This window comes from Callithrix jacchus, chromosome 2 (genome assembly GCF_049354715.1).
Source record: "Callithrix jacchus isolate 240 chromosome 2, calJac240_pri, whole genome shotgun sequence".
In the NCBI taxonomy this organism is placed as follows: Eukaryota; Metazoa; Chordata; class Mammalia; order Primates; family Cebidae; genus Callithrix; species Callithrix jacchus.
In genome coordinates this window covers 114,894,868-114,922,387 of record NC_133503.1, presented here as the reverse complement: position 1 = coordinate 114,922,387, position 27,520 = coordinate 114,894,868, and the positions used below count along the sequence as shown (strand labels likewise).

General features: G+C 37.2%; 2 protein-coding genes across 10 annotated transcripts in view; one reads left to right on the top strand and one right to left on the bottom strand.

The window, feature by feature from the left end:
- RFESD (Rieske Fe-S domain containing) overlaps positions 1-27,520 on the top strand; it is a 53,393-nt gene that overhangs the window by 15,343 nt on the left and 10,530 nt on the right. For 2 of the 5 annotated variants that reach the window (XM_078365155.1, XM_054252116.2), the window contains one exon: positions 643-712. In XM_078365155.1, the coding sequence (XP_078221281.1) occupies positions 643-712 (70 nt within the window). Of the gene's footprint in view, positions 1-642; positions 9,596-27,520 lie in introns of those variants that run through there. The other 3 variants (XM_008991784.5, XM_017969778.4, XM_017969781.5) reach the window with 2 other exon arrangements.
- SPATA9 (spermatogenesis associated 9) lies at positions 1,217-26,426 on the bottom strand. 5 transcript variants are annotated; one of them, XM_054252113.2, is made up of 6 exons: positions 26,246-26,426; positions 25,977-26,065; positions 19,063-19,290; positions 11,338-11,457; positions 8,724-8,819; positions 1,217-3,552 (listed from the first exon to the last, which is right to left on the bottom strand). In XM_054252113.2, exons 1-6 carry the CDS (start codon positions 26,304-26,306, stop codon positions 3,262-3,264), a joined length of 885 nt encoding a protein of 294 aa, XP_054108088.1. In that variant the 5' UTR covers positions 26,307-26,426; the 3' UTR covers positions 1,217-3,261. The 5 variants fall into 5 exon arrangements, with proteins under 5 accessions (XP_054108088.1, XP_078221279.1, XP_054108089.1 ...); XM_078365153.1 differs by having other exon boundaries at positions 19,063-19,303; positions 26,271-26,426; XM_054252114.2 differs by having other exon boundaries at positions 26,271-26,426.

The following is a 27,520-nucleotide window of genomic DNA, read 5'->3' as shown; positions in this document are numbered from 1 at the left end:
AAATGCAAAAAATTAGCTGGGCATGGTGGCGCGTGCCTGTAATCCCAGCTACTCAGGAGGCTGAGGCAGGAGAATTGCCTGAACCCAGGAGGCGGAGGTTGCGGTGAGCCGAGATCGCGCCATTGCACTCCAGCCTGGGTAACAAGAGCGAAACTCCGTCTCAAAAAAAAAAAAAAAAAAAAAAAGTTGGGAATTAACTACCTTGGATCACAGATTGCTTTTCTGTTATCATATGCACCCATGCCTTTAGTAACTCCTTTAGAATTTATATCTAGACCTTACAATTCTTCTAGCAGCTAGTGAAAATTCCTATAGAGGCACTTGACGTCCTTGCCCCATTTCTATCAAGGAGGCACGTAAACACCTAATAGATAACAGCACAGCTGCAGTCACATGGTTTAGTTGCCTGAGCATGTCAGTCTTCTGATAGAGCTCTAACTGGCTTTCTAATCAACTGCAAAATAACTTGATGACTATTCTCAGATTAGGTTCTGCTTATGCTGAATAATTTGTAAATAGGAGGAAAAAAGAGAAGCTAACCTGTTTTTTAACCTGGTTCTTCTGCAGCAGATTCTGTTCAGAGTCTATGATGTATCAAGAACTTGACATGTCAGAATTTTAATGAGTTATTTTCTTCCCCAGGATTTTGATGGACGACCGTGTATAGTTTGCCCCTGGCATAAATACAAAATTACTTTGGCAACAGGAGAAGGTCTGTACCAGTCTATAAACCCTAAAGATCCATCAGCAAAACCCAAGTGGTGCTCCAAAGGAATAAAGCAAAGGATTCATACAGTGACAGTAGATAATGGGAATATTTATGTGACTCTTTCTAATGAACCTTTTAAGTGTGACTCTGATTTTTATGCCACTGGAGACTTCAAAGTAATTAAGAGTTCTTCCTGATAAAAAATACGTAGCAATGAAAAATATTGTGTATGCTTAAAAACATTTTTAGAATAACTCTGCTTCAGTTTTAAAGGTGATGATTTTTTTCAACGTAGGCACAACAATTTAAACATTATATAAATTTGAGAGGTTTAAGAGCGTACATACTTAGTATGATGTAAGGATTATCATCAGGATCAATAGAATACATTTTATCTAATCCTCTGGATTAATTAGAACCTGAAGGTTATAGGTTTGGGATGTTCTGTTTAAGAAGGATGAAAATAAATTTGGAGTAAACAACGTAAATAATACGTAAAAGTTAATGTTTAGTCAGAAAAAAATTTTTTAATTTTTAAAATAGGAAAAAATCCCTGTTTGACATAGCAGACTTAATTCTGGAAAAGTTTTAATATATACAAAGTAAACAGAATATATAATGAACTTCCATCGCTCAGCTCTAACAGTTATCAGCATTCTTCTATTCTTTTTTTATTTATTACCTCTATGGATTCCCTACCTCTCCTATTTGATTGTTATTTTTACATTTTTAGGTAAATTTTAAATACATTGAAATGTTCAAACCTGAACTGTACAGTTCTCCCAAATAATATAGCAGACTTTTTATACTTAAAAAATGCCTCCAAAAATGAGCTAAGTTTACCTGCTGAACTTGAAACTTAACCACTGTCCTAGACATTAAAACCAAATAAACCTTGGCTTAGTTTCTCTGATCAAGGCAGATCTTGAAGTAAGGAAGCCACACACAGCTGCTGCCGAACCATTGGAGATGTAAAGTCTCCTATTCAATGAACCTGTGTACTTTGAATGCCTATATGAAATTTTCAAATAAAGATTTTTAACATTTTTTAGAACTTTGTGAATGTATGCACAACTAAGTGTCTCCTATAAATGTTTTAGAGAGGAGATCTAGGGTTCTGTTCCTTGGAGTTCCCAGGCAAGGTTGATGTTCACTTGGTTCACCCTGGTTTTCTCATGTCAGTTTTCTGTGGTCAGTACTGTTCTGTTGCCTGGGGCTCATACTAACTAGTTGTTAGTATACATACATAACTAGTTGTTATCTATTTAAAATAACACCCCGAGCATCCACCATGTAAAAATCAGCAGCACATAGTGGTGATTTTGTTATGGTCGGTGTTCATGCAAAAATCACCATTATCTGGGACCAGAAATAGCTAAAATGAGTAGATGATGAATTCAGAGTGAAAAGAACTGTTTGTCAAGATTGGAACCTAGTCTCAACGAACAGTAATATTTTTAGTGGAATCTGATTAAATTAAGAATCTAAACTTAATATTTAACATTCTAAGGGGCCCACCTGGACTCTTTCCCTTGGTTATTATAAAAATAGTAAATGAATAAAGTCTGTATAGTTAAGACTCTGCTTACAGGGACCTTTGCTACATATTATCACAGTTCCTTTTCTGTTGGAGTATGGGTAGCATAAGTAGCCCTTGGTCCTCATTTCTCAGACAACCAATGAGCCAAACTTGGGCTTGGTATAGATACTGTTTATGGTAGCAGCTACTCGCTAAGTACAGAAAATGTACTGTCTCTCAGTAAGGTACATCCCAGTCTATTCTATCATGTGATAATCCTTCAATGCTCAGTCAGGTCTTAACACATGTCCAGAATGGAAAATGTATAGAAGAAATCAAAGTACTTTCTGCAGCCAAAAACTGTAGCTCTGGTTTTCAGGAATAATTACAGAAATATTTTGTCACAAAAGCCACTGGCAATAGTGAGTAGTGTGCACTTGAATTTTCATTTTAAATTTGTATCTCTAAATCTAGAAATAAAAAAATCACATCATGTCCTGTCTTCAGATATAGAAATCTTCTCATCACATTTGTAAATAATAATGAGACTTTTATAAATTTATGACATCTGTGAATTGCAAATCCTTCCGTGATTTATAAAATGATAGACTCAAACTCTGCAGGCTGTATATAAAAAAATAATATTCTTTTATTTTGATAGTGCTTTTTTTCCTCCCAAGTAAAGAATTAGACACTCGTCTTTACTAAAAACATTAATGTTTTATATGTGTGTGTGTGTGTGTGTGTGTGTGTGTGTGTGTTCATATTATAAACCACAGTGTAAAGTCTAACCCACTAAAGAGTGGATTTTCTTGCTCCTTGAAAGTAGTCAGTACATATATTCCACATCAATATTCCTTTTATTTACTCTACCATGTAAATACTAGAAAATGACATTTTAATTGTAGTACCCTTCTCTTTTTTTATAAGAAAGCAGAGCAATTCAGAATATTTAAACTAGTCTCTGAGTTTTGTCTGATGAAATGTGCCATTAAATAGATAACTTTTAAGTTCCGTTCAGTAATATCTGCATTCAGATTTGCTCATCCATTTCAGCTGATTGGTCAAACACAGAATGTAAAACTTGGATTTTGTTACTCTGCTTATTAGCAGGAAGCTTGGCGTAACATGAAATGTCTGGCCTCTCTGGCAATGACCTATAAGGTTTTGCTTTGATTTCACCGTCAGGAAACGTAGGCTCTGAAAGCACGGGCTCAGAAAAGGCTTTTCTACAATTTTCACTCTCTTCTCTGCTTTGCCTTATGGCTTCTTCTTCCTGGAAGATATTCTTTACCTTCTCCAGCACAGCATTAACATAGACTGCCTATATAATAAAAAGAGTTTGAAAAGTAAAATCTCTTTTTGAGCTACTAACCACAGATATACAATATAGTGTTTAACATAAAGTCATTAATCTACGTAATCTAATAAAAACACCTCTTTTCAGGACCTCCAGGCACACAATATAATAAGCAATGGGAGATGGTTCTAAATATCACACTACAATCTAGAGAGCAACTTAAAACCTAGTATACTTCAATAAATATGTGTTTTACATCTTTTCCCCCCAATTCATCAGATGTTTTACATCTTCTCTTGATGTAATTAAACATTTTCTGAGAGAGAGGATTCGTCCTCAAATGTGTTTTTCTCAAAGTAGGATTTTTGTTTTAATTTTCTTCCCCCTAGACTTTGCTTGTACTTACATGCAGAATGGAAGGACATCAACATATCAGTAAGAATTTGGTAAGCTGCTATCAGTGGTTTCCCAGCAAATATGTGATCCACTGTCCCCTCCAAAAATGCTACTCAGTACTTTGAGGAGAGGAGTGTCAAAATAAAACAAAGAAAAATAACTTCAAAAATTCAGAACTAAGGACTGCATTCATTAAACTTACTCTGTAAGTTTACTAGTGATAAAGATGATGATGATGGTATTTAAGGCAAGCAATGAGAACAGAAAATTCATGAATTATGAGTCTTCAAATACAGTGCTTAGAGCATAGAAGGGACTCCTAAAAGCAAGCTTTTAGGAAAAAAGAGGGAAAGACCCTGTTGTCTTAGGCTTTTAGGGCTGCTATAACAAAATACCTTGAACTGAGTAGGTTATAAACAATTGAAATTTATCTCTCACAGTTACAGAGAGTGGGAAATCCAAGATCAAGGCACTGGCAGATTCAGTGACTGGTGAGGGCTGGTTTTCTGTTTCATAGACGGTACCTTCTAGGTATGCCCTCATATCAGGCCTCATTTCTAAGGGCACTAATCCCATTCATGAGGACTCTGCTCTCATCTAATCACCTCCTAAAAGTCCCACCTGCTGATACCACCACCTTCAGGTTAGATTTTAAAATAAGAATTCGGGGGAAGCACAGACATTCAAACCTGGGTTTTGATAATATTTTGGACTTAAATGTACAAACCTGGAAATTGCCTGACTCCCAATTTCTAATTAAGATATTTAAATGTCTTTATTAAGCCATTGTCATTCAGATATCTTTTGTGACTTGCACTTTTATGTATCCAAACCCAGCACTAGAAACCTGTAAAGTCATGACCCTTACCTGTAAATAGCCTCATCCATTTATCCCAAACATAATCATTGTCTATGAATGCCATGTTGTGAGAAGGGTTGGAAAGTTCTGTCCTACTTGAAACATTCTCTCTTCCCTCACCAACAAAATTTTATCTGTGTACATTCTAACCACCTTTTTCAAGTCTCAGAAAATGAATGGTCTTGATTAAGGTCAATATCCTTCATCTTTGTTTTCAACCTACACCCTACCATCTTCTCTATCAGTTATTCCTTGTCTCTTCCACCTCTTTACTCTTGATTGGCTCTTCCCCTGTAACCTATAACATGCTTGTTGACTGCTACACACTCTGTCTTCTTAGTCAAACCCGAGTCTGTTTCCATGCTATTACCTTCTGTTCACTCTGAAACCTATTTCTGTCTTCCTTATCCAGTTATGTAACTGAAATCGTTTCTGAGATGGTTAACTTCAACATCTTTACTACTGTGTCTCGTGGACACCTCAGATCATCATTTCACTTGACTTCTGCTTGTATTTGACACTTAACTACTCACAACATCCTGAGTCTCTGTTTCCTTGGCACTATTTCTCCTGATTTTTTTTCTTGCCTTTCTGATTGTTTTCTTGTCTCACAAATGGATTCTTTTTCAGCTCACCTAAATGTTGCTCTTCTTCATATTTCTGTTGACTTACCACTCTTTTCTCTTGACATGGTTCCACTCATAGGACATTAACTTCTAACATATATATTGTTTTCAAAACCAAAATTTTAGCCCCCACCTCTCCCAGGCCTTAAATGCGTATATGACCAATTATCAGATCACCAGAAGTTCGTTTCTGTTACCTACTTATAAAGTTCATGGCATGACAAATTGTGTGAGATGATTTCAACAGCCTTTGAGAAATTGAAGTTCAATTTTTGTTTTAGTCTAGTTTTTATTTCTACACAGACATGTCATCCTGTTCATTTTTTGCAATGTATTTGCATCCTAGCTTAGTTGAATGCCAATTTTATATGAGATTCACATTTAAGATATTGAGCACTTCTTGAAAATTTAAAACAGTGGCAAAATATTTGATAAAATGGATTTTTTAAAAACTGAAATAATACACTTAAAAGTAAGTTCTATCTTTTTACAAGGGTATTTGGTTATTCTTGACCCTGTACACTATACATTTTAGAACTAACTAGTCAACCTACACACACACACATACACACACCTGCTTGGCTCTTAATTGAGACTTCTTGTATGTTTTGATATGATATAAAAATATTAACAAAAATGTGTAAGAATGCTAACAAAAAAACCCATAAAAATAATTAAAAGAAATTAAAGAAGACCAAAATAAATAGAAGGATCTATTATGTTCATGAACTGGAAAGAGTACTTATTCTCCCAGTTTTTAACATATATTATAAAGCTCCTGTAATTAATACAGTGCTGAATTGGTACAAGAATAGACAAATAGACCAACTGAATAGAATAGGGAATCCATAAACAGACCTACATATAAGGGACACTTGATTTATGACAAAAATAGTATTCTAGGACAATAGGAAAAAGGCTTTTTTTTAAAGAAAAAATAAATTGGATTGAATTAACTACTCATGGGGAAAAATTTGACTCTTACCTCACATTAGTTCAAGATGGATTACAAATCTAAAGGTGAAAGGTAAAATAATAAAGCTTCTAGAATGTAACAGAGGAGAATATTTTCATGACCTGAGGTGTAAGTCAAGATTCTTTTTGAAGCAAAAATCACTTAACATAAAGGAAAAGATTAATAAATTGGATTACATTAAAATTATTGATAAGCTTCTATTTATTTTAAGACTGAATATCACTATTATGCCCATGCTGGTCTCACTCCTGGGCTCAAGGGATCCTCCTGCTTCAGCCTCCCCCATGAATTTCCTGAGTATCAGGGATTATAGGCACGCACCAGCATGCCTGGCTAAGAATTTCTGCTTTAAAAGACACTGCTAAAAGAATGAAAAGGCGGCCGGGTGCGGTGGCTCAAGCCTGTAATCCCAGCACTTTGGGAGGCCGAGACGGGTGGATCACGAGGTCAGGAGATCGAGACCATCCTGGTCAACATGGTGAAAGCCCGTCTCTACTAAATACACAAAAAATTAGCTGGGCATGGTGGCGCGTGCCTGTAATCCCAGCTACTCAGGAGGCTGAGGCAGGAGAATTGCCTGAACCCAGGAGGCAGAGGTTGCGGTGAGCCGAGATCTCGCCATTGTACTCCAGCCTGGGTAACGAGCAAAACTCCGTCTCAAAAAAAAAAAAAAAAAAAAAGCAATGAAAAGGCAGAACATCGGATATGAGAAGAAATTTGTCCATACATACTTTTAAAAGGACAGGCTCCTAGAATAATGCTTTTTAAAGTGAAAAAAAAAAAAAAAAATCTTTTTTTAAAAAAGACATCTCTAAATAGAAAAACAAGAAGAGATTTTAACAGAAATTCACAAACAGAATATCCAAATGTCCAATTAATGTATGCAAAGGTACTCAATCTCATTAATAATAAGGGAGACGTAAAGTAAAACCACAATATGATAATACTACATACCCACAAAAATGGCTAAAAAGGAGCCGGGTGCGGTGGCTCATGCCTGTAATCCCAGCACTTTGGGAGGCCGAGGCGGTGGATCACGAGGTCAAGAGATCAAGACAATCCTGGTCAACATGGTGAAACCCCGTCTCTACTAAAAATACAAAAAATTAGCTGGGCATGGTGGCACGTGCCTGTAATCACAGCTACTCAGGAGGCTGAGGCAGGAGAATTGCCTGAACCCAGGAGGCGGAGGTTGTGGTGAGCCGAGATCGCCCCATTGCACTCCAGCCTGGGTAAGGAGCGAAACTCCGTCTCAAAAAAAAACTGCTAAAATAGAAAAGATTGACTGAGTGTCAGTAATGATGTAGAGCAACTGGAACTTTTATAAAATCTACTGAGATTTGTGTTAATTGTTAAACCATTTTAGATAACTCTTTGGCAATGTCTACGGGGCATCAGCACATGTATAACTTATGGTCTAGCAGTTTCATCAAAAGACATGTACAGGAATATTTATAGCAACCTTATTCATAGCAGCCAAAACAAAGTAATCCAAATGTTCATTAGCAGTAGAATGCATAAATAAATGCTGATACAGTCAATCAGTTGGATACTACACAGCAATGAAAATGAACAAACTGCTGCGATAAGCAATGAATAATCTCACAACAGTGTCGGGCAAAAGACAAACACAAAAGAATACATACTATCTGATTTCATTTATATGCAATTCAAGCAGTCAAACTATCAGTAGTATTACAAGTCAAATTAGTGATATCCTGTATAGGAAAGGGTAGTGATTGTGAGGGGCAAGAAAGGGGTTTCTGGAATAACGGTGATTTTTTTTTCTGGACTTGGGGGTATAGGGATTAATAGATTTTGTGATAATTCAATAAGTTGTGCACTTTCATTTTGTATGTTACAGTTTTTTTTAAGTGGCTACTAATAGAAAATAAAATCTTTACAATTTAAAAAATCCTTGATATTTTTGTCATGCACAGCACTTGTAATCGAAAATACACTAATACCTGTGTTCCCCAAAGTGAGAGACCCCAAATGATAGAATACTGAATTTCAGCCAACCATGGCACAATGGTGAAACAAAACAACTGTAGCTAAATAAAAGTAAAACTAAAATTTCTTGATCAAAAATATTCAAGTGGTAATAAACTTTATAAAAATAAAATAAGTTTAGCTATTTTAGCAAACTGGATTTTGGTGAATTGACCTGGCTCATCAGAAAAGGAAATTTTTTAATATAAAATTGTTTTGTGTAATAATGTTATCGTAGTTTGTGAATGGTAACAGTAAATATTGTACAGTTTCCTATTGCATAGTATTATCATTAACATTACATAAAATAAATAGATTTATTTCTAGGTTCTAATAATTTTCTTACCAAATAAATTAGTGCTGCATATGAAGCATATATTATGCTAGTTAAAGCTGTCTTTGCTGGAAAGGAGATGATTTCAAACAAAGAACCCTTTCTGACCTGGAAAAACAGAAAAGATTTTCTATTAAAGTTTTCAATGTTTCAATGTCATATTGTACAATGTTACCGTAAAATGATAGTTTATTTTTTTCTAAAGAAAGTCATCTACTTTAGAGATACCTGCACTTTTCACATTGTGAAAATTGTTTACTTTTCCTTTTTTATCAAGAAGACATTTACTTGTGCTAATCAAAACCTGTGACAAATCTATAAAAACCTTGCATTTCTGCGATCTACTTGACTTTAACTTTTCACAATTACCAACTGTGCACACTGGGAGGTGCTGCTGTGCATATTAGAAAAACAGTCTTTCCTTTGTTCAAATTCATGTAATCATTCTTTATGAATTATTCACAACCTCAATTAGGTAAACAGCAATCAAAATAATAAGCTTTTCCTAGAGATTAATGACCTGCTTGGAAATGTTAATCATGAGACTGCTGAAGGCCAGCATTAACCTTAGATGATCATTAAGCTTCGGAAATGTTCTCTGTGCATATCCAACAGGCTCTCATGAAACACAGAGCAGTTTACACCAATAATGAAGTTGCTCTCCTGTGTTTCCAGTTTCTGGCAGTAGGTGTACCAACCTCAAACAGATCAGGTTAACAAATTCAGTTTATACTGTCTGATGGGAGGCCAAGGTGGGTGGATCACCTGAAGTCAGGTCCTGTTGAATGTACTTTATAAATATTCATATTTAATTCTTAAACAATCCTATGAAGTTTATATTATTATTATCCTCATTCCACAACTGGAAAACAGAAAAAAGAAAAGTCGAAACTTCCTTATGGTAACATAGCTGGTAAGTAGCAAAATAAGATTTAAACTGAGAATCATACTACAGGGCCCAAGCTGTTACCCTAATCATTAAATTACTCTGCCTTAGGATACACTGCTTATGAAGAATGGTAAAGGAATGCAGTACAGGGATGGACTCTGGAATAAACAGATGTAGTTCATCTCTGGCCTCTGGCCCCAGAGTTCTTGAGTAATGAAATCATGAACAAATTAATTCTTCCCTCTAAGTTTGGTTCCCTTATCTCCAAATTGAGAATAATAGCTAATGTTCATCTCATAGATTTGCTGTGAAGATTAATAAGAAAATGCTCGTAAAGTTTTTAGCAGAATGTCTGTGCATGGGTAGCATTAGGGGACATTAATAGTACCTCATGATACTTGAGAAAGATCAAGGTTCAAAATAGTAAGCATAACAAGTATGATTGATTCCATTTAAATAACATACAAAAACAAGCCAAACTAATCTTTGCTGCTGGAAGGAAAGGAAACAATTATCCTAGCAAGGGTGGGGGGGAATTAGTGACTGTAAGGCAGCATGAGAAGATTTCTTGAGTGCTGCTTACCAAGATATGTTCAATTTATGAAAATTCATGGAGCTACACTCTTCTGTATACTTCAATTGAAAAGTTTAAAAATTCTATGTCCAATGTTTTTATGATTAAAAGTAACATAATTAACATTGCATAGAAAAACTTTGGACAGAAATTCACCCAAATTTTAACTGCTGTTATGATTTAGTAATGTGGCTTTGTATAGTTAACATTTGTAGAACACTCATTACATGCTAGGTTCTATTCTAATGGCTTTCCTTGCATTGTCTCATTTTATCCTCTAAAAAAACCTATGAAATAGGAACACAGGTTCAGAGAGATTCAATTCTTTCTTGTTTTCTGTATTTTCCATGTTAAGTTGAAAGCACATATGGTATTTTTGTAAATGAAATTATTAAAATACGTGTGCTTCCTGTTCTAGTATGCTCAGTGTTTGCTTAGTGCTGCCACTACTGAATGCAGAACAAAATTGCCCACTGCAATTTCCTTTTTCCCTCTTAAGTGATTTACAGAACAAGGAAACCAAGAATAGTATCTAGCTTAGTAGCTAAAAGGGGGATGGGATTACTAGGGGTTGGGAAAAGGCTGTTTCTTTCTTCCTCCTTTCTCTTTGGGCCATAGTAACTCCTAGACGGATAGGTAGGGAAAGTTTCTCCCCACTCCCTACACAGGTCACCTGCAGCATTTCCCAGAATTCCTGGCTTCAATAAAGAGTTTCCAGGAAGTGAAGCAGCTGCTGCTTTTTCTCTCTTGCTAGAAGAATCAAATTGATAGCATGCCTTTAAATCCCACTTTTTGGCTACATGGAGACAAACATACAAGTAGAGAGCAGGCTCTCTAGGAGGAAGAAAGGCAGATCTACCTCCTAGCAGACTGAAAAGGTTCTTCAGTTTGTGAATATATGAATTCATAGGGGGAGGTCCACGTTCAATAATTGGTAGGTCATATACAATAGAAATAAAAGTGGTGTTGTATGAGTTCGTTCTGTGTCCCTACCAAACCTCATGTTGAAATGTAATACCAAGTATTGGCATTGGGGCCTGGTGGGAGGTGACTGGATCATGGGGGTAGTTTCTCATGGTTTAACACCATGCCCCTTGGAGCTGTCGTCATGATAGTGAGTTCTCCTGAGATCTGGTTGTATAAAAGTGTGTGGCTTCTCCCACCTCTCTCTCTTCCTCCTTTTCCAGCCATGTGAAGTGCTGGTTTCCCCTTTGCCTTCTGCCATGATTGTAAGTTCCCTGAGGCCTCCCCAGAAGCTGATGCTGCCGTGCTTCCTGTACAGCCTGCAGAACCACAAGCCAGTTAAACCTCTTTTCTTTACAAATTACCCAGACTCAGGCATTTCTTTATAGAAGTGCAAGAATGGACTAATACAGACATCTACATGAGAAATTATTCTTTCCGTTTTATTACATCTTTCTCAGGTTTTGTCCTTCACCTAAAAGTAATTAAAGCCGATTAGTTTCAAAATAAATTATGTATTTGATTTATGGTATGCTTCTGAATAGTTAATCTTTATATTGTTTAAGGGTCATTTTTATTATTTTAATGCTTTTAACAAATACTTTTGATTCCTGTAACAAGTAATCCCTACAGAAAATATATTTCCTCCAAAATATATGTGACTACTGGCAAGTAGCCATTTTTCAACTTTATGACTCACTTATAAAACATGTTTTTCATATTATAAACCATGTTGTTTCATTTTTGTCTTGCTTTGAGCAGGAATAGTGTATGGTAAAAGCTAAGATAAAAAGCAGGAAAAATTTGGTAAGTGGCAATCTTTAAATGATCTCGGCCTATTTCTAAATTTTTATCTCAACCTCAGTATATTAATTTTACTTTATTTGCATATTTGAGTTAAAAAATATCTTGGTATCAATGTTATGTTCATATATTTCTTTGTGAATTTGGTCACGGAAAATATGTAAAATATATGGATATTTGAGCAGTAAAAACATTTTGAACCTTTAACTCAACTTTTTCCACATCATTTTGACTGCCTTATCTCATGAAAGTATGTGTGTTCATCTCATTTTCACTGTTAAGATAAATCACACAAAAAAGCCACAGTGAGCAGTTTAGAAAATAAAGATTCATTTATACATGATCTGAAGGTTAGAGAATTACCAGGCCCCACAAAGTTCACATTGTCCAAAACCACCCTGATGATAGTTACAAGGGGTGTCATAGGGGAAATTCTAACTCTCAAATGTTGCAGGAAACAGTGACTTGCTTATAGAGAGGTCCAGGAAAAAAAAGTATTTCTGTAAGTTTGGAAAAGCTACACAACTGTGTTTTTGCTTAGCAACTCACAACACCCTTGGATACAGGAAAGACTCCTGACTTTAAAGAGAGCTACCTGGACTTTATTAACCCCAGTGTTCTACATTCTGTAGAACACTGTTGTTAAACAAGCTTTTAATCCAGTGGTCCTGTAAAGGCTCAAATGTCCTAATCCCTTTGCCAATTTGGAGGAGTCTTTAAGAGCCCAGGAATTCTACTATCTAGAAAATATCCTCTTTCCCCAGGTCTAGATTATACCAGCCAAGTTAGCCTCATGGCAGGCCCATGTAGGAACAACAGAACTTCCTGATATTTATGAGGTCATAGTTTAAACCCCAACTGGGAGTCTAACTTAAGAGGGTGGGGTGAGGAAGAAACTTTAAGTAGGTAAGCTTCTGATCCTTATCCTGAAAAGGACACAAGTTCACTGGGATCCACCCACAGCCCAGGCATTGTAGAGGCTGAGGATTTTCTTCACTTTTGTCCCTATCTTATCCTATACCATGTGACGGTACTTATATAAAGTAGAAACAGTCGACTCTAATGCCATTATAGGGATGAGTCTATCACGGGACGAGCTCCTTGACCTGTGGCCCTGCATTGGCCTGCCAGAATCAACAACGATGTCTCGGAGCTGACGTGGCTTGGCTGAAGTCAGCATTCAAGGCGATTATCTAGGTCACTGCAGCCTAGAGCAGCTGTGGGCTCCACTCAGGCAGGCAGCTCACAAGGCTGAGCAGATGCACCATTCTGTAAGTACTGGCACTGGAGATGGTGAAACCTACCAGGAAATTCTCTAAGAATTTTCCACTCCCAACGCTTTTTATAGAACTAGCCACAGTTCTATCACTGCAGTCTCAGTCCTGCAGAAACTGGAGGGGTTTGAGCAATAATTTTACTCAGGGTCCATAGAGCCAGGTGCAAAAGAAGCCTTTTCTAACAAGGTGGCCAGCTGGAAAGGCTTAACCCCAACTGTCTGTGCCATCACAGGCCATTAGAATCGCTTTAGGCCACTCTTGTTGGTTAGATTTTTGGGAGGCTTCTATTTGGCACAACCTTTCAATATGCTATGACATATTAAAAGAGAACTGAACTTCCAATCAGAAAGGCCCTGGTGGATGGTAGAGGGAGCTCCTGAGCCAGTGTCCATTCTCTGATTACCCTGAGGAAACCATTACTGTGTGCTGCATCTCAGAACTCCCCATGTCAACGGGCTAAAACACTATTCTAGTTATTGTTTGTGTCCTAATGAAAATGTTCCTCTATTTCTGTGTTTCCAAAGGAAGTCACCTGCCTCACTGGTATTCTTAGCCATATAATAGAGAGTTTTGGTAGAGCTACTTACTCCAGCTACAAATGCAATTTTTCATCATTTGTCATCCACAAATCAGTGACCAGACAGAGCACATCCAGATCTTTGAAACATACCTTCAGATAAGTTAACCAGGCCACTTACCTTCTTACAGCTAAGTTTTCCTAAGGTGATACCTTTCATGCATTCACAAAGCATATCCCCCCTTCCATAGTCCTTCCAGATTTTACCTATTTTACTTCCCCACACAAAGCTTCATCTGAGACAGGCAGTTTGACAATTCTTAAGGGAATTCATGCTGGAATCCACTCTGGGTAAGCTGAACTCTGTCTGATGTGGCTTCTCCATACTACAGAACTTTCCTCTCAGCACACTCTGGTACCATGGATACACTCCATTTACAGACCAATCCATTGACCTCTGCCACACCTCATATGTTCCTGTTGTACCTTTGACTCTCCAGGCCATTGTCCTCATAGTCAGTTCTATTTCTGTCCTCACTGAGCCTTGGAGATTTGAGACACATTGTTTACTACAACTTAGTTTTCCCTCACTGGCAATTCTGATTCTCAACTCTAGCTACTGTATATTACCCATGTAAAGCTTATTCCCAACCCACAGCCCTCAAGGACCTTGGAACCTCTGACCTGGGACTGTTCCCACTTGTCTCACTCCAGCCATATAGAACAACTTATGTTCTCTAACTAACTCATGTTCTCTCTCACCTCAGTATCTTCATATATACTGTTCTTTTCTTGAAATGATTCTCCTACCTCTCATCTGGCTAATTCTTACTCCTTCAAGACTCAGATACAGTATCCTATCTCTAGAATGTCCACATGGACCACTCTTTGGAATGATAGGCCCCTTCTGGAGGCTTCCATAGTGCATTCTGCATACTTTGATCTTGCACTTGCTACATCCTACTGACGTCATTTGCTTATTTATCTGTGAGCCCCACAGACCACAGGGCAAGGGTGAGACATCTCTGAGTCCCTGGTACCTAAACTGGTGATTTTGCATATCAGGTTTCCAATAAATTTTTTTTTGGAGATGGAGTTTTGCTCTCATTGCCCAGGCTGGAGTGCAGTGGTACAATCTTGGCTCACTGCAACCTCTGCCTCCCAGGTTCAAGAGATTCTCCTGCTTCAGCTCCTGAGTAGCTGCGATTACAGGCACCTGCCACCATACCCAGCTGATGTTTGTATTTTTAGTAGAGATTGGGTTTCACCATATTGGCCAGGCTGGTCTAGAACTCCTGACCTCAGGTGATCCACTGCCTCGACCTCCCAAAGTTTTGGGATTACAGGCATCAGCCACCGCACTCGGCCACTATTTGTTGAATAAATCAAAAAGTAGAACTGTACGTCACTTCCAACAAATTTAATCATCTTAAATCTTGGAAGATATTAAGAAGTAAAGCTGAAGGACATCTGGTTCCACAAACATGGCAGACTGAACTAATGTGGAGCATCTCACACAAAAACACCTAGAAACACTATAAAAATGAAACTCAAAAGATAGAATACAAGACCGAGTTTACAAAAAAGAAAGAGACCTTTCCTCCCACCCCCAGAGCCAGGAACAAAGAGGGAACTAAAGCCAGAGCAGCAAATATATGAGCTTATATTCCAGGAACTCTGGAGATGGTGCTGGACCCTAAAATAATGGTTGGGTGCTTGAGTAATAATACAGAGACTGGATATGAGACTTGGTTAGATGTGAGGTGGGGATCAAGCCTTTGCAGAGCTTCAATTTCAGTGAAATTGGGATTCAAATAATTGTATCCACCAGTACAGGAAGTAAAAAAGCTGGTCTCTATGCGGGGCTCCCATGAGAGATTAAAATTCCAAGCTTGTCCCTTATAAGAGATCTGAATTTACCTTATCAGTGTGACGCAGGGAATCCTAAGCTGAAAACAACATAAAGATTGGTCTCAGGTTGCTGGTACTCCTGGAGCAACAAGCACAATTTCTCTAGAGGGACAGTTTTACCACCAAGGCCAAAAGGGATTTAAAAACAAAAACAAAAAACTCTGATGTTTTCTCTTTTTCTTTTCACGTTTCAGTTAAAATAAAATTATAAGAAAATTATCTATAAGTGAGAAGCAATATAGATCACAATAGTCAGAAAAATTAGCACCTCCAAATACATCAAGGACAATCATTAAAAAGACCATACATACATATGTTTAAAATAATTAAAGAAAGCAAGAAATTTGGGGAAAGAAACATTAATATATGCATACAAATGTAGAGAAAATATAAAAGTATGCATGTAACTTCAGAAAAATGATTACCTCTGGAAGAGAAGAAAGGAGAAGGAATTGGGGCGTGGTTCATTATGTTTTGTTTTACAGTGGAGAGATCTGAAGGCAATATAGCAAAATATTACTACTAGTTTAAATTCAAGTGAGACTTCTAATCAATTAACTTCTATACATTTTGAATATTACTTTGATAAGAATTTGAAAAATTAAAGCTAGAACATAAGACAATTAGAATAAGGGCAAAGAAGAAGAGATTTCATAGTCATGGATTTTAAATAATTTCAGAAAAGAGAGTCACAGTTAACACACGGACCTCGTGCATGTCACTTAGTTCCTAAGCCTGTTTATCTTAGGTTTCTGGAATAAGTTATCACATTTGATCTCTAAATTTGCCTCAGAAACTCATTATCAGTCAAAGTAAAAAGGCAAACATATTGTGTCTTTTGGATCTCATTACTGGATAAAAAACATGCAAATTCAGCTGGAAAGATAGTTTTTTTCTTGCCACTGAATTTTCATGAGTGTTGGGAGATATGTCTACATGGATTTCTCTCATTCCTGTGCAGATTGGCCCTTCTGAGCAAAGGACATGTTTGAATAGCAAACAGCCTTGCAAAGTAGAAAAAGTATATCCCTCTAGAGAGATCTAGAGAATTACCTCCCCGAACATGTCACAGGGCACTAAAGATAAAGCCCTCTCCTTTTTCCCTGAAACATGTACTTATATTCCCGGATAATGAATAATTAATCTCAATCTCATTCTCCCTCTCTGTCTCTCTATCTGTATAACTTTTTGGAGAGGAGGCTAGGGAGATGTGCCAGTGTCCCTATATAGAGCTCAGAGTCTCCTGATTTCAAGGTTCCTCTCTCCTGTGATGCAACGTACTGTGTGCACAGGTAACATTTGGCCTGCATCACACTGTCCTAAGGAATGTAAGCATAGGGAACCAACACCAGATACCACTCTGCCTAATGCTTTTGCTGTGAATAATAAACTATGTGTTCGTGACCCAAGGCTCGAGTGTGTGTGTGTGTGTGTGTGTGTGTGTATACATACCCATATGTGTGTGTACAACTGTGGCAGGCTAATTTGTTAGCTTATAGGTAGTGTAAGATCTCAAATCCTTCACAATTCTGACTTAGCAGAGAATCAAAAAGGAAGACCCTAAATAGAATAATGACCAGTGTTTTTAAGCATGATTTCATATTAAATACAGAAATATTCTTCAAAAGACATTTCTTCTCCAATTCTTATAAAAACTATAGGTTTGTCAATGCAAGGAAAGAAACATCAAAATATTAGATTTAGAAAGATATTTCAGTGGGGATTTAAGATAATATTTTTTTTTCTTTTTCTTTTTTTTGAGATAAAGTCTTGCTCTGTTGCCCAAACTAGAGTGCAGTGGTGCAATCTTGACTCACTGCAACCTCTGCCTCCTAGGTTCAAGTGATTCTCCTGCCTCTCCTATAGCTGAGACTACAGGTACACCACCATGCTGGCTAATTTTGTATTTTCAGTAGAGACGGGGTGTCGCCATGCTGGCCGGGCTAGTCTCAAACTCCGGATCTCAAATGATCCACCCGCCTCAGCCTCCCAAAGAGCTGGAATTACAGACATGAGCCACAGCTATGTTTCTTTTTAATGATCTAAAGATACAGGAATAAGGCTTGTAGTTCATAAAGAATCCAGTGGTTAGCAAACACAAACCATTTTTTACTTTCTCAGACATCAGAAATTATAAAAGAGCCTTTTATAAATGCTGCTTTCAGGCAATTTGTAGCTGAAATATATGATGCTTTCTAGAAATGGCAAAATCTTTGATTAAAGAGAGACTCCTACATGAAGGGTACTTGTTGATTTTAGCCAACCAGCATCCATTTTCTTATCATCTTAGAGCAACCCAGATTTTTGTTTGCGGATTCCCCCATTCCACACCACTCTCAGTTCATGTGATCTGGACGGGGCTGCAACCCCAGCTCTAGGTATAAGCAAGTAATCAAATTGCAGGCCAATCAGTGCATCTTGTGTCCTTGATTTAGAGGTAAGCATTGAGAACATAAGCTGTGTTCTTGGAATGAACCTGGAGACTTTGCCAGGGATGAGGGGTCAGAGGTTTTCACTCTCTCTCTTTTTTTTTCTGCTGGAATTGAACCTGGGAGAATATCGCCAAGGAACAGCTGCAAATTATCTTGCAACTTTGAGGGGAAAGCCAGCCTAATAATGGCTTCAAGAGAGAAAGCAGAACCAAGAACCGAGCAAAAGCGAGAAAGGATCCGGAAGGTCTCGTTTGAATACTAGCATCCAGCTATGTCGGGAATCCTAACAGCTCTGGATTGTTTATGAAAGCTAATTCATCTTTTTTTTTGTTTAATTCAATTTGAGCCTCATTTTCTTCTCCTTCAACAAAGAGTTCAAATTAATTCATCCTGGAGTTTACATGCCAGACTTGCAAAATTCTGAATCTTTTGTAGTGAAATTTAGGATGACCACATTGAAAAACTCAAAGTTTAGAAAACAAAAAATTGGTTCCAAAAAAGTTTCTTAAGAGTTGTTATCCTCGACAAAATATAACAGAGCCTCAATAAGACAATGTAGAAAATATAATTTGAATTTATAGGTAAATATACTCAATATACTATGGCAAACAAAAGTTATCTTGGAAACATAACAAAGTTATGAGAAAAAAATACAATTTTTAAGGCTAGTTGGATTTCTGTTAGATTTAATGTAAATGGTAATTTGCATGTATATATTTAAGTTGCACCATTTGAAATGGACAGTTTCATACAGTTCAATTAAACAGTAAGGTAGAAGAAAATCCACATTGCTTTTCCTTTCAAACCTATTTAAACCAAAGATTACACTATATTTTAAAAAGGCCCAACCATTCATTTTTCTTATCCTAGTATATTTGTTTTACACATAGGAAATCAAGTTCACTACATTTTACTTTTCAAATTTTGCAAATTCAAAATCGTTTATTTAAAAGGGGTCCTTGTGCATATGCAGTATTCCCTTACCTGCATGTTACATAGGTATTGCCTTGGCGCGTTAACTTCCCTCAGCAGATGAGCAGATATATGCCTTAGCTCTAAAAGTCTGCATGCAAGCCGAGGATGCAGAAGTTTGGCCACTGATTTGGAGGATCTGGATATGCTGTTTAATCCTCGAATTAATGTTTCTCGATTAATCTTGGCTAAAGCAATAGCCATCCCGATTTTGGATGTTTTCTGCGCAGGTTCTCTTTTCTGAAAAATAGGCCTTTGAAAAGTAACTGATGTGTAATTATCCAAAGCATTATCAAAGTTACTTCTGGCAGAGACTGACTACTGCATAACTACATTGTGCATAGTATCCTGTGTATATTCAATGTCCAATAATTCTATCCCCCCACGAAACCCATTGAATTCCCTGACATGTACTTAAATCTTTTTTTATTTTTATTTTGGTAATGGTGTTTCATTCTTGTGGCCCAAGTAGTGTAATGGCACAATTTCAGCTCATTGCAACCTCTGCCTCCCAGGTTCAAGCGATTCTTCTGCCTCAGCCTCCCAAGTAACTGGGATTACAAGTGAGCACCACCATGCCTGGCTAATTTTTTGTATTTTTAGTAGAGATGGGGTTTCACCATGCTGACCAGGCTGATCTCGAACTCCTGACCTCGGCCTCCCAAAGTGCTGGGATTAAAGGTGTGAGCCACCATACCCAGTCCTTAAATCTTTATATATATACAATATATATATATACATACATACACACACACACACACACACACACACACATATATATGTATATGTATCTTTTCCCTTGGAATAAATATCAAGAATTGAAGTAACCAGCCAAAAGATACAAATATTTCATTTTCCTCCTAGATTTATATATTTTGTGCACTGAATTTTTACTTGTTTTAATTTTTTTTTATTTCAATAGGTTTTTGGGGAACAGGTGGTGTTTGGCTACATGAATACATTCTTTTGTGGTAATTTCTTAGATTTTGCTGCGCCCATCAACCGAGCAGTGTGCACTGCACCCAATGCACACTGAATTTTTAAAAAGCTCTTCCAAAAGTAAACAAGAATTCTTCCTAACTGCTTTCTCCATTTGAGCTCTACTCGTTAAATACGTACCTTCCTTTTCTTTTTTTATTTTCTTTTTGCTAAAACCATGCCCATTTCTTTGTCAATGACAATTATAGTGCTGAACTTTAGTATTCTGTATCTATTAAACTAGCTTGCCAGAAATCTTACTAAATTCTTTATCTACCTTGTACCAGAGTTTGACCACTTCTCATCACCCCCAGTACAGACCCAGTCTATTATGTTTGAATTCTACCATCACTCTTTCCCAGATCAGTGAATTCGCCTCCTAAGTGGTTTCTCTGCTTCCACCCTTGCCTGCTGCCATTCTGTTTATCAGTACACCAGCCAGAGACACCTAATTAAGACTTGTGTCGGATCATATTTTCCTTCTACTCAGCTGTTTCAGTGGCTTCCAGTTGCTCTCAGTGTAAAAGCCCAAGGCCCTACAAAGGTAAAAAAAAGACCTCAGTCTTTTCTTCACCTGTTCAGCCTCATCTTTTTTCTCTTCCCTTCCCTTCTCATTCTTTGTTGAACTTTTCAGGTGTCTGGGATTTTGCACTAGCTCAGCCATTGGATTCCTCAAGCATCCCAAGGTTCACTCCCTCACTTCCTTCACATCTGCATTCAAGAATCGCTTCCTCACTAAGACCTTTTTTGTTCACTCTACCCAAAGCATCAGTTGTGCTTATTATCCCTGCACCTCTATTTTGCATCCCTTCTCTGCTATATTTTTCTTCTCTGTAACACTTAGTGCTAATATACTATATTGTTTATTTTCCTTGTTCATTTTACTTGACTGGGATGTAACTTGTATGACTTGATATATTTTACTTGACTGGGATATAACTTGTATGACAGCAGTGTTTTAAATCCATTTAGCTCCCTTCTTTTTCCCCAGTGCCTAAGCAGTGTCTAGCATGTAATAGGCAGTCTATCTTTGTCAGAATGAATGAATGAAGAGTATCAGAAAATACAACAAATTAATCTTGAAATCAAAGAAATATTCCAACTATTACATTAGAAACCACCCAGAAAGTTTTCAGTACACAACTATATAACTTTCACAATAATGATAATGCTCCACAAGGAACAACTCACCAAAGACAAAAATATAATTGAATTAGAGAGCATTCTAGTGACAGTCCTAGTTTCACTATGTTCAGAAACCTCAATGCCTTTACAGGAAACTTCCAGACATTAATGGTGCCTTCTTAGCAGTTTTTGTCACACATTAACAATAACCAACAACAACAAAAGCATAGAGAATTCAGAAAAGTACGTCTAAGTACGTAAAACTCCAAAATTTTTGGCATGGAATCTAATATGTCTAACTTCCTATTTTGTAGTATGTGGTTAAGTCCAAAATAACAGAAAAAAGATATAATCATCTTTCATATTTAAAAATTCATAAAAATTGGCCCTGTTTATTATAAAATATTTTATCTTATTCCAAGAAAGAGCATCTGAATGAAAAATTTTTAGAAGCCCAATTGTAGTACAGATTCCTTTGTTAAATATAAAGGTTTACAATTTTAAATTCATCATATGGAAATCTTTTGAAATTTGCAAGTGTAAACCTTTAAAAATTACTTTCTATTAAGGAAGTAGATAGTAAGGCTACTGGAATCTGGTCTGAAGGGATGGATAGAACTGGATCTCAGAAGCCATCATTTCAAGACAAGATTCTAAAGTTAACTTTCTGACCAGGGACCATAGCTCACATCTGTAATCCCAGCACTTTGGGAGGCCAAGGCGAGTGGATCACTTGAGGTCAGGAGTTTGAGAACAGCCTGGCCAGCATGGTGAAACTCTGTCTCTACTAAAAATACAAAAATTAGCCGGGCATGGTGGCAGGCACCTGTAGTCCCAACTACTTGGGAGGCTGAGGCAGGAGAATCACTTGAAACTAGGAGGCAGAGGTTGCAGTGATCGGAGATTGTGCCATTGCACTTCAGCCTCTGTGACAGAGCAAGACTCCATCTCAAAATACATTAATTAATTAAATAAAATAAAATTAACTTTCCCAGCCTTAAAAAGAAAATTTCCTTCAAAATTTTTATCCAGGAAGAACAATTTAGTACTCGTTATTCTGATTGTATCCTACATATATTCCGCTACAAAAATTCCATCATCACTCCCATCAAACCTTTTTTTGTTCTAGCCCAGCAAAATGGTCTTTTCCTAAATAAATACATGCCTGATGAGAAGAAGATTTAAATACTAATCACAAAATTTAGAGATTTAAGATACAATCCAATTAATAAAGCCCTCTAAGTATTTTTAAAACCATTCCTTCCACTGTGTTTTTGGGAAGTATGGATCATCCTGGAAATTAAAAAATTTGCAGCACTTACAATCTAACCTTTTAAAAATAATCTGGCTAACAATTGAGTATTAGCAATGTTTTCCACATAATTTATATTTGAAGAGCAAATAACTTCAAATACATGAAAATATACCCTAACTATTCAGGTTTCTTGCCAATCTCATCAACACATTCTTCAAAGGAAATGGTGGGAAAAGAGCAATGTCAAGTGTTTTGAAAATGAGAAACAAAGTAACTAATTAATTTTATGTTCCTCTCTGAGTTGGGCAAAGTTCTATAAGTAAATGACTTCAATTTGTTGGAAATAGGAACTCAGAGCTTTATCTTTTGGGATCACAATATCAATTAATGTCATCATAAACCATGCTTATGGTTCTAGTGATAATGAAGCTATTCAGAAAATAGAAATGAATGAACGAAGTCACCATTTATTTGATTAATTCAAACCCCAGTTTCTCTGATTTCAGCAGTGGTGGGAGAATCAAAACTTGAAAAAGATAATGAGATTTTCCACGCCTGTCTCTGGCTTCCTAGGATTCACCCTGAGGCTTTCTCAATAATTTCTACTGTGATGGTCTGAGCTATTTGACCTTGACCAGACATGTACATCTCTTTCCTTCCTACTCCAGAGCATAGCCAAAAATTGCCTCCAGTGTTTCAAAAGACTTTATACCAAGGCTAGAGGAATGCAAAGAGGGAGAGCAACTGGATGCCAAGTCTAAGATACAGTCTTAGAAAAGCCAGTTTGCCCTCAGAAACTCTTAAGCCTTATCTCTCCTGCTTAGCTGATCTGACCAGCATCTGCATGCCATCTTACCACTGTGCCTGCAGAATCCTACACTTCAGTGTCACCCCTCCTCAAACACTAGACCCAAGAGAGGGCCAGCCAAAGGCAGAAAGCAAAGTGGCTTCCCCTGACAGCCGAAGGCCAACCTTCTGCGTTCTGGTGTCCTGTATCTAATATGCCCACCTCTTCCTGTGATGATTGACACTGGGAATGTCCACTTCCCCCAGGGTTATTGTCTTATAGGCTAAATCAGTATTGTCTTTTATCATACCATCTGGAGTCCATTCTACAAGTCCCAGAACTCTACTATAGCTGAAGGAGTTCAGCAGGTCCTGACAGTTAAAACTCATCTGATTCAATGGTAAAAAGAATGCCTATCAATTAATTTATTTTTAGAAATGTATGGGCTCAGTAATTTGAATCATCTGTGTGTATAACAATTACCTCCTATTCAGATCAAAGAACAGAAAATTATTTTTGCTAAACAAGAGTTTAAGTACACAGCCAGCATTATTGGTGAATGAGGGGTTCCACATAAGTACATTTTCTGGGTAACTGAAATTTTACCCACTTAGTGTTGGCTAAATTTTTACTGACATGAAAAGTAACTTTCAAAAATGTACCTCATCCCTGACATCTTTGAGGATTCTGACTGCTGCTAATCCATCTCTCCTTTTTCTCTCCACTTCTGTGGCTTTCATAGAATTTCATTCTCTTCATTCTGCTCTTTCCTGATTCCCTGCTAACTGCTTTAAACAATGGCATTGTTGGGGGCTTTATCCTATGCCCTCATGTTACTACACAATCTTCTTGAGCAGTGATGACTGTCATTTAGGTTTAAATGTGCACTACAGTTAGTTAAACACATGGTTTAACTATACACTATAACAACATACTATACACTGATGACTCCCAAATATACATCCTCAGCCTGGGCTTCCCTTGCACTTCCAACCTACATATGCAATTTATAACTCAACTCCAAGGCTTGGACAGGATGTAGCATGATCTCTTACACTGCGATCCAATCAAACTCATTATCTCCAAAGCTGCTCTTCCTCGTCTTGTCTTGGGTCCTAGTTAATAGGATCACTATTCTTCTAGCCACCCAGGAAATCCAGAATCTTCCTCAACCTCTACATATTCTCTCTCATCTCACACTGTCAGTTTCAAAATACGCTTAATATCTCTTGTGTTCAACTCATTCTTTCTATTCCCAGTGTTAATGTCCTTGTTCTTAGCTGTCATTTGCAACAAAATATTCCTGGAAGCTCTGCCTCCATTCAGACTTCATTACCACTAAAGAAGTATTTGCAATGTGCAAACTGAATGTCATTTCCAAGACCAAAACCTTTCTGTGACTGATATCTGTGTTACATATACAGGAAAGTCCAGTCTTTTTCACATGGCATACAAAGACCTCCACATCATAACTCCTGGTTACGTTTCCTATTTTCTACTATTTCCTGCCTCAACCCCTCTATCCCACATGCCTTTAATTTACATTTATTTGACATTTTGGAAACATACTGTGCTGTTTCCTACTTTTGGGCCTAACCCACACTGCCAATGGAATATGCTTCCAGCCCCTACCCACTGTTCCCACCCTTTTCTTTACCTTGAAAACTACTATTCATCCTTTGGAACCCAATTTAAAAGCATCCTTCCTCCATGAAGCCTTTTCTGACTTTCCTTAGAGTCATTGACTCCTCAAAATTAGATATAGAGGTATAACAGTTACCTTATTCTAATGCAATTACTCGTTTACAACTCTATCTCCATTTGATTAAGCTCATTGGCAGAAAGGATCGCGTCTTATTTATCTCTGTATTTCTTCTCTCCAGTCCCAAGCAATAGCGAGGTGTCTAGTAAATGTCTAATGGCGGGTTGTCTGCATGCATGGTTAAAGGTAGCTGTATCACCTCTCCTTTGGAATGAAATGTGTATACTTTGTGATTACTGTGCTACTCAGAGTGCTTTTAGTTAACTTCCAGGTTTTGGCTATGTACCTCATGGTTGACATTGCCAAGAGTCTGACTTCTGGATAAGAGGATTGTTACTGTACCATGTACCCTAACAGCATATTCTATTCCAACTGTGATCAAAATAACTGGACCACATTTTTCCATTAAGGGCTGTGAACCTTTGAGTAAATTAGGTTACATGTGTTCCCTAAACAGATGTTACTTTTTCTTGACTTCATGTCTCTTCAAAATATGTACCTCACTCCTGCTTCACTCCCAATATTTTATATGTTTCAAATCCTTTTTGGAACAGAAGTTTACAAAATATACATGTATACTTTGTTTAAATTGATACCACTGTTTTCTTTCAGTATTAAAACACACATCCATATTGTATTTATCTTTCCATTGTTACAATTTATCCCAAGTTTTTGCACTGATTTAATTAATGTAGGTTTTTGCTGAAGAATATATTAGGTATTTTTCTGATTTTACATTGCAACTGTAGCTATGAGAGATTGCCAGGTTTTTAACCTAATGACATAGTGATTGTCTTTAAACTTAATTCTTGATTTACCTCACTTCTTGGTCCACAATCTCTCTGCTTCCCATAGACCCCTCTTAATGAGTAATATTTGAAATTTGTTTTTCTGAGGCAAAATTAGTATTTTCTTAAGTTTGAGCACTGATCTCAAAATCAAGTATTAAATAATTGGTACAATACTAAAAATAGAATATAATTTTTGTATTCTTTTTGAAGGTTATAAAATCACCTTACCTGATTAGACTGTGATAATCTTAAGATGGTGGGAAATTCATCTTTAAACTCATCTACAAGGTCCATGATTACTTTCTGGATCCCCTCGACTAAGACAAAAAAAGGTTAGAAAAAAAAAAAAACCTTTGAAAACCTCACCTAAGTGATTCAAAAGAACACGAAACACTGAATCAAATTCCTAAATGACTGGGAAAGTAAAGGAACTCTAGGGGATCTTATTCCCAGTTATTCCCACACCCATACCCCCTTTACAACAAGATTGTGTGTACTTCTTCCAGAAAAGTTCTTCAACACCTGCCCACACATCCAGCCAACAGGTTTGATTGGCATGGTGAGTTCTTGCTTGGGTTCCTAGTGCTGAACAAGCTTGCAGGCCTGGGCAATGCTTGTCCTAGTCTGCCATTAGTGAAGGATGAGTATAGCCTTCCACTTGGGAAAGCCAGCAAAGACAGAACTCACAGCTCAATGCTGGAATTCTTTGTTACTGCACAATAGGCTTCTGAGAACTTACTACAGAATCTTCTGAAACCACTCTGGTGGTGAAAGGAGGAAGAATGTGCTTGGAGCCATAAGGGAAAGAGTGAGGGGATTGAATAATAAAGTATACTGAGGAGTTCTATAAGTTAAAATTTGCCCCAAATTCTGCAGTGATACCACAAATAATGGATCACCTGAGAACAAAGGTCCCTTTGAAAAAAATTGGTATGTGCCTTAAAAGAAAGGCTTTAAAATTTGGCTTTATATGTGATGCCAAATAGAAAAGAAACACCAGCAGTAAATTCAGAAAGACTTCTGAACAGATTGTTTTTGCTTCACCAATGAGGATCAGTAAGTCAAACTCATTATCTGGAGGAAGATAACTAATATAGATTAAAGTCTAAGTACTAGTAACTGTGCTAGGGGCTAAGTTAACATCATTTATCTTTTTTAATTCCCTTAACAACTCTGACGTAGGAATGTTTTGAAAGCACTCTAAAAGTATCAGTATGAATACATTGGTATCATCAATATCAAACGTCAATCCTCAGTAATAGGTTTTTTGTTTGTTTATTTGTTTTGAGACAGAGTCTCACTCTTTCACCCAGGCTGGCGTACAGTGGTGTGATCTTGGCTCACTGCAACCTCTGTCTTCCGGGTTCAAGTGATTCTCCTGCCTCAGCCTTCCAAGTAGCTGGGATTACAGGCGCTAGCCACCACGCCCAGCTAATTTTTAGTAAAGGTGGGGTTTCACCATGTTGGCCAGGCTGGTCTTGAACTCCTGACCTCAAGTGAACCGCCTGCCTCAGCCTCCCAAAGTGCTGGGATTACAGACCTGAGCCACCATGCCTGGCCAATAATAGTTTTTATAGTGATCATTAAAGCAGGGCTATTCTGAATAGTATAGAATGGAACTAATTCAAATACTCAACATTCATCAAATGATTGTTACCTCAAGACTATGGAAAAGTTTCTGTTCATTACATTTGAAAAATGAAAAATTATGTAAAATAATATAGTTTCTAAGCATCCAAGGTTATAGGTATACAAATGAGACTTAGAAAGTA